At 35.8% G+C, this 13,268-nt stretch overlaps 1 protein-coding gene across 4 annotated transcripts in view; it reads left to right on the top strand.

Annotated features, from left to right (window-relative positions):
* The window catches only part of LOC118006438 (NAD kinase 2, mitochondrial), a 46,554-nt gene that overhangs the window by 21,477 nt on the left and 11,809 nt on the right, over positions 1 to 13,268 (top strand). For 2 of the 4 annotated variants that reach the window (XM_034999111.1, XM_034999114.1), the window contains exons 5-9: positions 4,416 to 4,499; positions 6,291 to 6,427; positions 7,817 to 7,895; positions 10,735 to 10,800; positions 12,131 to 12,226. In XM_034999111.1, the coding sequence (XP_034855002.1) occupies positions 4,416 to 4,499; positions 6,291 to 6,427; positions 7,817 to 7,895; positions 10,735 to 10,800; positions 12,131 to 12,226 (462 nt within the window). The remainder of the gene's footprint in view (positions 1 to 4,415; positions 4,500 to 6,290; positions 6,428 to 7,816; positions 7,896 to 10,734; positions 10,801 to 12,130; positions 12,227 to 13,268) is intronic. The other 2 variants (XM_034999112.1, XM_034999113.1) reach the window with 2 other exon arrangements.

Below are 13,268 nucleotides of genomic sequence, written 5' to 3'. Positions count from 1 at the left end.
CTGGAAACTTAGGAATCATTAAAATAAAATTGTAACTTACTGATTGTCATTCAAAGAGCTACTAATGGTTGGTGAGACTTTGGGTCCAGCAGGCAGGACGGGCCTCATAAAGAGCAGAGAACACGTACCCAGCTTTTTTGATCAACACCTTTTTAGGTCAAAAGCACCTCATGATTTTGTGTGCTTTTCTTTTTTTTTTTTTCAATTTATAAAAAGATTTTATTTATTTATTTATTTATTTATTCTTATGTTAATCCCCATACATTACATCATTAGTTTTAGATGTAGTGTTCCACGATTCATTGTTTGTGCATAACACCCAGTGCTCCATGCAGAATGTGCCCTCCTCAATACCCACCACCAGGCTAACCCATCCTCCCACCCCCCCTCCCCTCTAGAACCCTCGGTTTGTTTTTCAGAGTCCATCGTCTCTCATGGTTCGTCTACCCCTCCGATTTCCCCCCCTTCATTCTTCCCTTCCTGCTACCTTCTTCTTCTTTTTTTTTTTCTTAACATATATTGCATTATTTGTTTCAGAGGTACAGATCTGAGAGTCAACAATCTTGCACAATTCACAGCACTTACCAGAGCATATACCCTCCCCAGTCAGTGTCTATTACCCAGTCACCCATTCTCTCCCACCCCATCCCCCACTCCAGCAACCCTCAGTTTGTTTCCTGAGATTAAGAATTCCTCATATCAGTGAGATTATATGATACATGTCTTTCTCTGTTTGACTTATTTCACTCAACATAATACCCTCCAGTTCCATCCACGTCATTGCAAATGGCAAGATCTCATTCCTTTTGATGGCTGCATAATATTCCGTTGTGTGTGTGTGTGTGTGTGTGTATATATATATATATATACCACATCTTCTTTATCCATTCATCTGTTGATGGACATCTTGCCTCTTTCACAGTTTGGCTATTGTGGACATTGCTGCTATAAACATCGGGGTGCACGTACCCTTTCGGATCCCTACTTTTGTATCTTTGGGGTAAATACCCAGTAGTGCAATTGCTGGATCATATGGTAGCTCTATTTTCAACTTTTTGAGGAACCTCCATACTGTTTTCCAGAGTGGCTGCACCAGCTTGCATTCCCACCAGCAATGTAGGAGGGTTCCCCTTCCTCCGCATCCCTGCCAACATCTGTCGTTTCCTGACTTGTTAATTTTAGCCATTCTGACTGGTGTGAGGTGGTATCTCATTGAGGTTTTGATTTGGATTTCCCTGATGCTGAGCGATATTGAGCACTTTTTCATGTGTCTGTTGGCCATTTGGATGTCTTCTTTGGAAAAATGTCTGTTCATGTCTTCTGCCCATTTCTTGATTGGATTCTTTGTTCTTTGGGTGTTGAGTTTGATGAGTTCTTTATAGATTTTGGATACTAGCCCTTTATCTGATATGTCATTTGCAAATATCTTCTCCCATTCTGTCAGTTGTCTTTTGGTTTTGTTGACTGTTTCCTTTGCTTTGCAAAAGCTTTTTATCTTGATTAAGTCCCAATAGTTTATTTTTGCCCTTGCTTCCCTTGCCTTTGGCGATGTTTCTAGGAAGAAGTTGCTTCGGCTGAGGTCAAAGAGGTTGCTGCCTGTGTTCTCCTTTAGGATTTTGATGGACTCCTGTCTCACATTTAGGTTTTTCAACCATTTGGAGTATATTTTTGTGTGTGGTGTAAGGAAATGGTCCAGTTTCATTCTTCTGCATGTGGCTGGCCAATTTTCCCAACACCATTTGTTGAAGAGACTGTCTTTTTTCCATTGGACATTCTTTCCTGCTTTGTCAAAGATGAGTTGACCATAGAGTTGAGGGTCCATTTCTGGGCTTTCTTTTCTGTTCCATTGATCTATGTGTCTGTTTTTGTGCCAGTACCATACTGTCTTGATGATGACAGCTTTGTAATAGAGCTTGAAGTCCGGAAGTGTGATGCTGCCAGCTTTGCTTTTCTTTTTCAACATTCCTCTGGCTATTCGGGGTCTTTTCCAGTTCCATACAAATTTTAGGATTATTTGTTCCATTTCTTTGAAAAAAGTGGATGGTATTTTGATGGGGATTGCATTGAATGTGTAGATTGCTCTAGGTAGCATTGACATCTTCACAATATTTGTTCTTCCAATCCATGAGCATGGAACGTTTTTCCATTTCTTTGTGTCTTCCTCAATTTCTTTCATGAGTATTTTATAGTTTTCTGAGTACAGATCCTTTGTCTCTTTGGTTAGATTTATACCTAGGTATCTTACGGTTTTGGGTGCAATTGTAAATGGGATCGACTCCTTAATTTCTCTTTCTTCTGTCTTGTTGGTGTATAGGAATGCCTATATTTTAGAACTTCTTAATGGCATAATTTTATATCAAGAGATTCTTTAGTGATCACATTTTATATAGTTTGTTGAAATACATTTTCCTTCAAAAAGCTGGCTTAATACTCCTGTAAACTTGTGGGAATTTTGAAACTGGTAAGCAGGCAATAGAAGAGTAGGCTTTAGAAGTCCTTTGGTTTTTCTTCTTGTCTCCAGGCCAACAGTGTATTAAGCCTCCTAGCTTGTTTGGTAATTCAGGTTGCTTGACTTCTTTTTCTTAAGTACTCTGGTGACTCAGAAGCCTTAAATAAGCCCAGAAGTTAATGTTCAACTTAAATTTCCTCTCCTCTATATTAGTTATCAAATGCTGCATAACAAATCAGACCAGAACTTAAGGGCTTAAACAATAATAATCATTTATTATTTCTCATGGCTTCTGTGTATCTGGAATTCAGGAGCTTGGCTGGGTGGTTTGGCTTGAGCTCTCTCATGAGGTTATAGTAAGCAGGGGCTGCAGGCACCTGAAGGCTTGACTTGGGCTGGAGGATACCCTTTTAAGATGGTTCACTTACATGGACTCATCTAAATTAAATATATAACTTCAGTTTGTCTTGTCTGTATTCTGCATTCAGTTTATTGAACCCAATAATTATGACACTTGAATGCTTAATAATTAAAATGGGATAGAAGGCATGTGGTAGCTAGCCTCCAAGGTAGCTGCCTAGCATTCACACCTTTATGTGGTTCTCTCCCTGCTTCTGTATTCAATCAGGGCTGGCTTGTGTGACCAGTAGAATATGGTATGACAGTGTGTGGATTCCAAGGCCAGGTCATAAATGGTATTACAGCTTCTGTATTAGTCTCTTGGATTGTTCATTCTGGGGTAAGTCAGCTGGCATGATGTGAGGATATTCAAGCAGCCCTTTGGAGAGGCTTTCATGGGGAAGAATTGAGGCATCTTGCAAATAGCTCACACCAATTTGCCAGCCTGTGAGTGAGCCACATTGAAAGTGAATCCTTCAGGCCAAGTCAAGTCTTCAGGTGCTGACAGCCCTGGCTGAGATCTGACTCTAATCTCCTGAGAGATTGTTCTCTCTTGGGTGTTGTAGACCTGTATTTGACCCTAGCAGGTATTGTTTTATCAAATGACTGTTGATACCCTCTATATACTTAGCATCGTGTAAAAGTGTTGCAGTGAATATAAAAATTAAAAAACTTAGGCAGGGCCTAGTCTTAATTTCAGTGTTGATTCTCACAGATAAAGAAATTGATCTATCACGACTTTGTAAAAGCTTTTTTTCTGCTCTTCACGCTTATAAGTTAATGTATAGTTATTAAGAGTTTGTTTTGCCAAGTCTCCTCTCAACCTTTCCTTCAAGATCAAAGCATCATGTAAATGATAATGATTGAACTTTCTGGACACCTTTGGGTGTTAGATGCTATGTTCTCTCATCTTCCTATATCAGCTATAGGCAATGTTAACACTTTGTAATTTGCAATTAAAAAAAAAATTGTCTATGTCAAGCTCTTAACTTCCTGAAGGAAGTTCACCCATATATATTTTTTGAATAAATGAAGGATTGGATTGGATTAGCTTTATGATTTCTCTTTATGACTTAGAATGTCTTAAATGATATTTAAAAGGGATTTATGGTTTACTTTCACATATAGTGTGATTCCTCAGAATAACCTTTTGAGATTAGTGGTTTTATCACCCTTTTAGAGATGAGAAAGCTGACGCTAAAGTGACTTGCCCACAGTTTATAGTTAAATCATTTAAAGATAGGGTGGAAATACCACTATACTATTAGATAATTTTGTAGGGTAATCAATTGGTGGCAAATGTGCTGTTATTTTTAGTTTCACTGTGATGTGGAAACTTCAGTAGTGTGTATGATGGCATTGAAGCTGGATGTAAAACCACTATTTCTATTTGGTCTTTTTGTCTTAACTGAAAGTACAGAAAATTTTGTTGCAAAAAAAATGAAGTATAGAACAGAAATTTATAAAGTTTCATGTCTGGTTTTTGTAGTTTAGTGATACCTTTTGAATTAAGTTTTTTCTTTTTTCCTTTTTCTTCCCTTTACACACTACAAATCTCTTATGAAAGGTCTGAGGGTCATTTATGTCTTCCTGTTCGATACACACATTCCTTCCCAGAAGCCTTACAGAAGTTCTATCGTGGTGAGTTCAGGTAGGAATTTCTTACAATTGTTTTATAAATATCTTTATGTGCCATTAGAAATGCTATTGGACAGAACAAGTTAGATAATATTTGGCTTAGTGTATAGTTATGTATTACTCTATGGCTACTGTTATTAGCTGAGTCATCCACACCTCTACCTTTCTTCTAGTCCAACAGGAACTGTGTAGAAAAACCCTGACAAAAGCCACTTGGCCTGTAACCCAACTGCAAGTAGAGGGGTTTTCTCCATCAGTGAACTAGAGGCCATGTTTCTATTTTCTTAATGTTGTTACATGTTCTTAGCAGTTTGGTAGAAAGCTAGTTAAAACTATTGGCTAAAAGTAAGTGTTCAAATTCACTGAGATTTTATATTTTTATCCTCCTCTCCCATCCAGAATGGCTGAGGGTTGGATTTACTCCACCATTCTGAGGTTCTTTTATTTTACATATTAAGTGTTTCTTAAGTAGGGGGATGTTTTGTCATACTTCTTTCACTTAATTTGTTCAGTAGTCAGGCTATCCTGAAAAGAGAAGAGTGGAGGGAGGAGCTGAGATGGGGTTGGTGATTATAGTAGAGAGAGCCAAGTTGGATGACTTTTTATTTCCTGACTTGGACTAGATTTTTATTGTTTGAGAAAGCTTTGTTTTTTTTGTGAAATTGTATTAAATCTTGATTTCTGGAATCATTAGTAATGATTCTAGTTTCTGGTTGTTTCAGAAGTTTGGCACCTCTACAAATGTCCAGTTTATAGCTATCAAGTGGGAGTATATTTTTATATACTAATCTAGCAGAATCTGTCCCACTGGCTTTTTGACATCAGTTTTTGGTTTTGAAATCAATTATACCTAATTTTTTTCCTTCTATCAAAAACGTCATTTAAGTTTTAGGTGTAATCTTAAATGTTAAAAAATTTGTCATTGATTTTTTTTTTTTTTTTTTTTTTTTTAAGATTTTATTTATTTGACAGAGAGAGACACAGCGAGAGGGAACACAAGCAGGGGGAGTGAGAGAGGGAGAAGCAGGCTTCCCACCGAGCAGGGAGCCCGATGCGGGGCTCGATCCCAGGACTCTGGGATCGTGACCCGAGCTGAAGGCAGACGCTTAACGACTGAGCCACCCAGGCGCCCCTGATTTCTTTTTTATTGCAAAAAAAATAATCATTATAGAACTCTAGGAGAGGGAGTTTTGTCTAACCACCTTAACACAATATTGTTTTATCACAGTGGTTTTCTTTGTTTTTTTTGGGTTTTTTGTTTTGTTTTTGCATGTTATGCTTTTGTATGAGCGAAACACAACTGTATCTTAGTATCTTAGATTTAATGGATACTTGATAAAGAATTTGACTTTGATTCAAGTTATGTGGGAGATTTTGTACAAATACATTAGATATTTCTATTATTTCTGAAAAGAGAACTAAATCTTTGACTTTGTCTTTGAGGAGGAACCTGTAGGTTTTAGGTGTTTCTGGTATAATTTGTGGAATAACTAGGTTTTTATTTTTATTTTTTTAAAGATTTTATTTATTTATTTGAGAGAGAGAGAATGAGACAGAGCACATGAGAGGGGGGAGGGTCAGAGGGAGAAGCAGACTCCCTGCTGAGTAGGGAGCCCGATGCGGGACTCGATCCAGGGACTCCAGGATCATGACCTGAGCTGAAGGCAGTTGCTTAACCAACTGAGCCACCCAGGCACCCAATAACTAGGTTTTTAATATGAATTTTTTAATTTGGTGAAATTATAATGCCTCATCCTAAGTTTACTTTATCTTAACATATTTGCTTTTCCTTCACTCTTCTAAGGTGGTTATGGAGGCAGCGAATCAGGTTGTATCTTGAAGGGACTGGCATAAACCCTGTTCCTGTGGACCTCCACGAACAGCAGCTAAGTTTGAATCAACATAGCAGAGCCTTCAACATTGAAAGAGTTCATGATGAAAGTAGGTAGATTGGGAATTAGATGTGTTTGGGCAGTATTTAACTTCTTGTTCCTTTGATTTCTAATTTATATAAGTGATAATTTACAATTATTTGGGGATTTTAGTGCTACTGACCACATTTAAGAAAATACAGTGAACTACTTGAGGTGTAAAATGTAATATGACTAGATACAGAAATAAGAAATAAGCATACTTCTAAAAGAAATGTGTTCTAGGATGGGTTTGAAAACATGAAATATGAAAGAATTATAAAATATCTAAGAGAATAGTTGATATTTAAGGAAGGATTCTTGGCTTTAATCTTTAAAATGTCAAGAGAAAGGCAGTAGAAATGACCTAATCTATAGATTTCTTAATAATTATACATTTGTATAGCCATATTTAAATATATCTATCATAGTTATAGTTGTTGGTTAAAATCTTTTTGTTGGGAAATTTTGCATTGCAGCCTTAAGATTTGTGTTCCAGACATCTCTGTAAGCTGCTAAGAGAATATCAGTATAAGGTGATATGCAGCTTTTTTTTTTTTTTTAGTAAGTGTTAAGGTGAATTCTCAGTTTTGTGGATTATAATTTAGCCATATTTTCCCAGTAATTTTAAGGCTTTCATGCTACAGGAAGACCCCAAGAGATATACTAAATATCTGTGGACTGTATAAAAAGGTATTTTTTTCCTCCTGTGTTTCATTTCTTGGCTAAACCTATCAGGAAAAGCTACCTTTACGTATCTGCTTTGTTTTTGTCTTATCTCATGATTTTCAGAGTTTTTCATGGTGATTTATAGCTTTATAGGTTGGGCTGTTCTTAAACTATGTGTTCGTGTCATATCTTAAAGATTTTAAATTTTTAGTTGGAAATATTACTTTATCCCTAGCCAAAAGAATTTATTGCTATCACCGGAGATGTTCAAGATTTGGCTCTGAAATTCATTGGCTTTATAAGAAAGCTATAGATTGGTATTCAGAGATTCAGTGATCTCTAATATATAACCGATTTGGTTTCCAATATGAGCCATGTGTGTAATTTGCTGCTGAAATCCAAAGTGGCTCCTGTGGAAGTACTTGATTATTTCCATGTCTGAAGCTCTCAGAAATTAAGTGTGACAATAAGAATCTTATGAGGTGGATAAGTATATTTCATCACTCTTAAAATATTGTTTCAAGAAGAATTAAGGTTTATTTTGGTGAGAGAGAGAGGCTTCTTTGGAGATATGTTAGGTGATTTTGAGGTTCATTATGAACACTCTAAATATGAGATTTAACTTCTATGTTAATAATGTTAAAGTACGGATTCTATTGAAACAAAAGTATGAATATTTTAATATTTTATAAAATTTAAATCCTAACATTTCTAAAATTTAAACAAGTTGTTTTTCTTTTCATTACTACAGGACCCGAGGCTTCAGGACCCCAGCTTTTGCCAGTGAGGGCACTAAATGAAGTCTTCATCGGGGAGAGTCTATCATCCAGGTACTTTTAAACCTGTATTCTTGAGTTTGGAATTTAATGTTTTAGTATTTTTTAGATATTTATTTGATTTCTGCATCCTAAGAATTATGAATAATTAATATGGTATAAGTGATAGAAATGAATTATTTAATATTTCCAAAACCTTCTCACACATTTATAATACATGTTAAGAAGAGAGAAGGTTCTATGAGCAAAAAAGTTTGTGAAACCCTAGGTTAAACAAAGTTATTCAGGTTCCATTACTACAGAGCCTTTAATCTATCATATAGGTGCTTTATAAATGTTTAAGAGAATGATATACTAGGCATACATTTGCAGTGGTTATAAAACTTTTATAGACAGTCCATATTAAAACTTCCTAATTACCTTAATAATGTCACTTAAGGCTGATTTGTTTGCTTATTTTTATCCAGGATCCAGTTAAGGATTATGCATTGCATTTGGCCATCATGGCCCTTTAGAATTAAGAATCGTTCTTTAGTCCCACCCCTGTTTTGTCATTCCTGATATTAATATTTTTGAATAAGCTAGTTGGTTTGCAGAATATCCCTTGTTTTAGATTTGTGTGATTTTCTTTTTTCTCTGCATGATAAGATTCAGACTAAACACTTTTGGCAGGAATACTACTTGGTGGTAATTGTATCCCTTATGCAACATCATAAGTCAAGTGTATTGACAGTTTAAGATTTGTAAAAAAAAAAAAAAAAAAAAAAGATTTGTAATCATTATTAGCAAAAACTAAGGTTAATAAAGTTCTTCAGTAGGAGTATAAAAGTATAGTATGGTTTTATTACTGATGAATTCTGTTTTGTGGGTGTTGAATATAATTTAGCCTTAAATGGTCAGCAGAATTTTTTTCAAAACTTTCATGTGATATTAGTTACCAGTTATAAAATGACTGCCATAATGTAAAGTTAATTAAACTCTTGGTTGCCATTTAGAACTTGCCTTCTCATTTTTGTAGATGTAAGTAAATTAGGGATGGAAAATTAGAGATGAGTCTCTGTCCCACGTGGCTGCTGTCAGAACCGTGTGCCCCTTTGAGGTCATGTAGTTGATTCCCTAGTTTACTGAGAGTTCCATATATTCTGAAATTCTGATTGTTGACCTGTCTTTTCATAAGTTTAATTATGATGAGAAATATTTGTCTTAATTAAAAGATACCCATGTTTTAGCCAATGACTAATTCAGATAGTACTGAAAAGAACAAAGCCTGATTGAGTAGAATGCCTTGAACAATCTTTTTCAGTTGTAATTATTTTGATTAATGTAATTTTAAATTCAGCAAAATGTATTGTGTACCTGCTACGTGCTATATGCAGGTCACTAAGGATGTAAAGATAAGTAAGATAAAGATAGAAGTAGCATCTTATTTTTTTGGAGGGTGGTAAAATACATAATTTTAAAAAGTATTTAAAGGTAAAATTCTTTGAAGGCATCAAAAGTATATTCTTTAAAGAACATAAAGTGTAAATACATTTATTTTAACGTAGTAATAAGACTCATGCTACACATAAAATGTTTTCTTTTGCTCTATATCAAGTTTGAAGTAATATGGAAATGAATAATGGATACTTGGTGACAGAGAAGGCAGGAAATGTAATTCTAATTAGTGGTATAATCTAATCATGATTACTAAAAACATAAGGCAGAGAGCAGCAACTTTAAATGAAATTGGAGAGTGTCTACATTAGAAGACAAATGAAATCTTGCCATTTGCAACAACATGGATAGACCCTAGGGTATTATACTAAGTGAAATAAGTCCAAGACAATTACCATGTGATTTCACTCATTTGTGGATTTTAAGAAACAAAACAAATAGAAAAAAGAGAAAAAAGCAGACTTAAATACAGAGAACAAATTGGTGGTTGCCAGAGGGGGCAGGGGGTTGGGTGAATAGAGGGGATTAAGAGTATACTTATCTTGATAAGCGCTGAGGGATATACATAATTGTTGAGTTACTATATTGCATACCTGAAACTAATATAACACTCTATGTTAATTAAGCTTGAATAAAAAATAATAAAATAGATGGCAAAGGTAAAAATGTTTTGAGAGTTTATGCCGATTCTAGAGAAGCCATTTAATGGCTTATGTTATTGTTTGTGTATTTTAAAGGTTATAACTTCCGAGAGATTCTACTAGTGAGTGTTGCTTTGTAATTTGTACTTACTAAAAATCAAATAACTTATAAAAGGAGGAAAACTGGGATCGATTGACAGACTTCTGGGAATTCAGTGAAGTCCCACTAGATTTTAGATTGTTTTTTTCTGTGGCAGCAGTGATTTGGTTGGTTTATCTCCTAAATAATGTCTGATGCTGCTGCTTTTTGTGTTGAGCCTCACCTTATATCCTTACTAAGATAAGGACAGTAGTGCTTCTGATGCTATTGAGAAAGTTTTCACTATAGGAGGTATTAGAACTTATTTTTAAGGAATCTATGACATAGACCCTTAGAAAGGAAATGAATACTTACTGGATGCCTGCTATGTGTCAGGCTTTATGAATATTGTGTATATTACCACATTACATGCTCATAGCAACCCTGTGAGAAAAGTAGTTGTATGTATCAGTGAAAAAGTTGAGATTTGGAGAGTTCACATAACTTGCCCATGGTCCTATCATTAGTTAGCATCAGAACTATCATTGTATACCCAGTATTTCTGATTCCAGATCCTGTATTGAGGCTTCACTATGCCCTGAAAACCCTGAAAACTTAAGGGCTTTGCTTGGAAAATATGAAGTGCAGCAATATTATTCCTGCCTCATTTATAATGTTCTTAGATTTAAGAACATTTTAAAAGCCCAATTTTTTTTTCTTTTCTATTCTAACCTAGAATGTCTTATTCTTGGGCTGTAGCAGTGGACAATTTAAGAAGAAGTATACCCACTCTAAAGGGACTGTGAGTTTTATTGCTGCCTTAAAAAAATAATTTCCCTGAAACAAAAATTCTGAGTTGACTAATCTTGATAAACCTGCATGTGAGAATGACACTAAATTTGCTCATTGTTTTGGGCTCAACACCCCTCACCTGACTATACTTTTCTTCCTCTCCACCTGTTTCTCTTCTATCCCCACTTACCTCTAATCTCATTTGTTTCTATGTGATTCTAGCATAATAGCAGCCATTCCTATAGAGTTGACTGGCTTGTCTGAATGTAATAGGCTCCTAATACGCCTAAAATTCCTAATTTTCTAGGAAGATATAACAAAGCTATGAAATAGATTCAATGTAAATATAAGGCCTGCTATCTTTTATGAAGAATGGTGACTTCAGAGAAAACACGAAAAGGAGTTGTGCCATGTAAAACCTTTACAGATTGAGTTTGGCAGGAGAATTGAGGGTTAAGAGATAAATTATCCATTGAGTGTTAGTGTTTGCAAGCATGTCTAATAATTGTCGTTATTGGAAAAGCTATATTGAGTTTAACTTTTTTATTTGCTGGACAAAAATAACCCAGTGTTGATCAATGACACCATTATTTAAGATATAGTTTTACAAAATAGGCTTTCACAGGTTTCAAGAGTTTTTTTTTTTTTTTAATAATTGCAAATTTATATGTTCATGCAGTTAAAGAACAGTGTCATTTTTGCTGGTGTCAGAAAACCCATTTGATTTCATATTTATGAACTACTCTAAGAAACAGAAATCTTTAAAGAAATTACAGTTCTAGTTTTATTCCTAGTTTTGTCTACTGATGCAGTACCGTTTGAGAATTTTCTTTAGAACGTGATCTTAGCTTACTATCAGTTCAAAAGGCACATTAGTATATAACTTAAACAAGTTGAGCAGAAACTGTTGGCAACTTGAAGGGTTAGATACAGACTTGGAGCTATCAAGGACTACCTACTGAGAATGAAACTCACCTAAGAACGGTATTTTCTTTTTGAATTGTGAAATAAGGCTCTGTATGTGTTAGATTCCATAAAAACAGTAGAGGTTATGGTAGGTAAAAATTTACCAGGAGCCCTTGTTTGAAATGTTAAAATATTGATAGAAAGGACCATATGGATCAGAGAGGGATGGAGATACACAGATTTTTTTTTTTTTTTTTTTTTAACTTTTTCACTTAGTATTGGTATTAGCATCATGGTGTGCGTGCCTACTAAGTCAGGTATGTCTAAGTCAAGCTGGCCCACTTAGATTTCATTAGTTCTGAAGAAACGATATTTGTCTTACTTACTGTGAGCCATAAGTTCAGCAAATCCAGTTTTATATTCTCAATTCATAGGGCTTCCTACTATGAGATTTCAGTTGATGATGGTCCATGGGAAAAACAGAAGAGTTCAGGGCTCAATTTGTGTACTGGAACAGGATCAAAGGCCTGGTGAGTAACTTGGGATGTTGCTTATTGACTTTGTGAAATATTTTAAGTAACGTAATGTACTCGAGGCTGCACATCGGTGTATCTAAAGCCTCTGATATGCAATAGGTAGCCTGGTGGTGTTATGTTGGTTGGCTCACTTTCTGCTTTACTCATCAGTTGGGTCCAGAAGTCCTGCCTTGACTTTGTAGATTGGAGCTGTAGCCTGGATTTGGTCGTTATTTAGCCTATTGCACTAGGTTTGTAAAGAGAAAAAAAGAAAATGAGAAATGTTTTGGGGGACTGTATGGTTTTTTTTTTTAAATGAAAAATATTTTAAATAATAGTAAAGAAATGAAAACAAGTACAATAACAATAGCAAACGTCCTGGAGGTTTGTGTGGCAAAGGCCGAACTGGAGATAACTTGGGCTCCTGTATCTTGCTTACCCTCTCACTTCTCTCTGGGTAATTGCTGCTGCTTAGTCATATACATGCAGACGCCTCCCAGACTTTCATCCATAGCTCTCGTCTCCTGAGCACAAACTCCTACCCTAAAATGACCTACTAGAGAGAGTGTAGACCTACTAGAGAATAGGATCGCTGTTACCCCAAGTTCATGCTCTAGAGAAAAAACCTTACTCCCCTAATCCTTGCTCTTAACTTTTGAGTCTCCCTATTCTCCCCTTTACACATACCAGTCTCTGAATCCTGCCAGTCACATTTCTGAAGTCCTTGCCCCTCTTTTTCATTTTCTCCTATTTCTTTGGTCCAGACCTTCATCTTTTTTTTTTTTTTTTTTTAAAGATTTTATTTATTTATTTGACAGAGAGAGATAGCAAGAGCAGGAACAGAAGCAGGGGGAGTGGGAGAGGGAGAAGCAGGCTTCCCGTGGAGCAGGGAGCCCGATGCGGGACTCGATCCCAGGACCCTGGGACCATGACCTGAGCCGAAGGCAGACGCTTAATGACTGAGCCACCCAGGCGCCCCCAGATCTTCATCTTTTTAGTGAATATTCTTTGTGCCTCATCCTTTATTCTAAAGGCTGTCATCCATTCTACCAACAGA

This window comes from Mirounga leonina, unplaced genomic scaffold (assembly GCF_011800145.1).
Source record: "Mirounga leonina isolate KUSES-001 unplaced genomic scaffold, KU_Mleo_1.0 Mir_96, whole genome shotgun sequence".
Classification (NCBI taxonomy): Eukaryota; Metazoa; Chordata; class Mammalia; order Carnivora; family Phocidae; genus Mirounga; species Mirounga leonina.
This window is presented reverse-complemented; position numbering and strand designations above follow the sequence as displayed.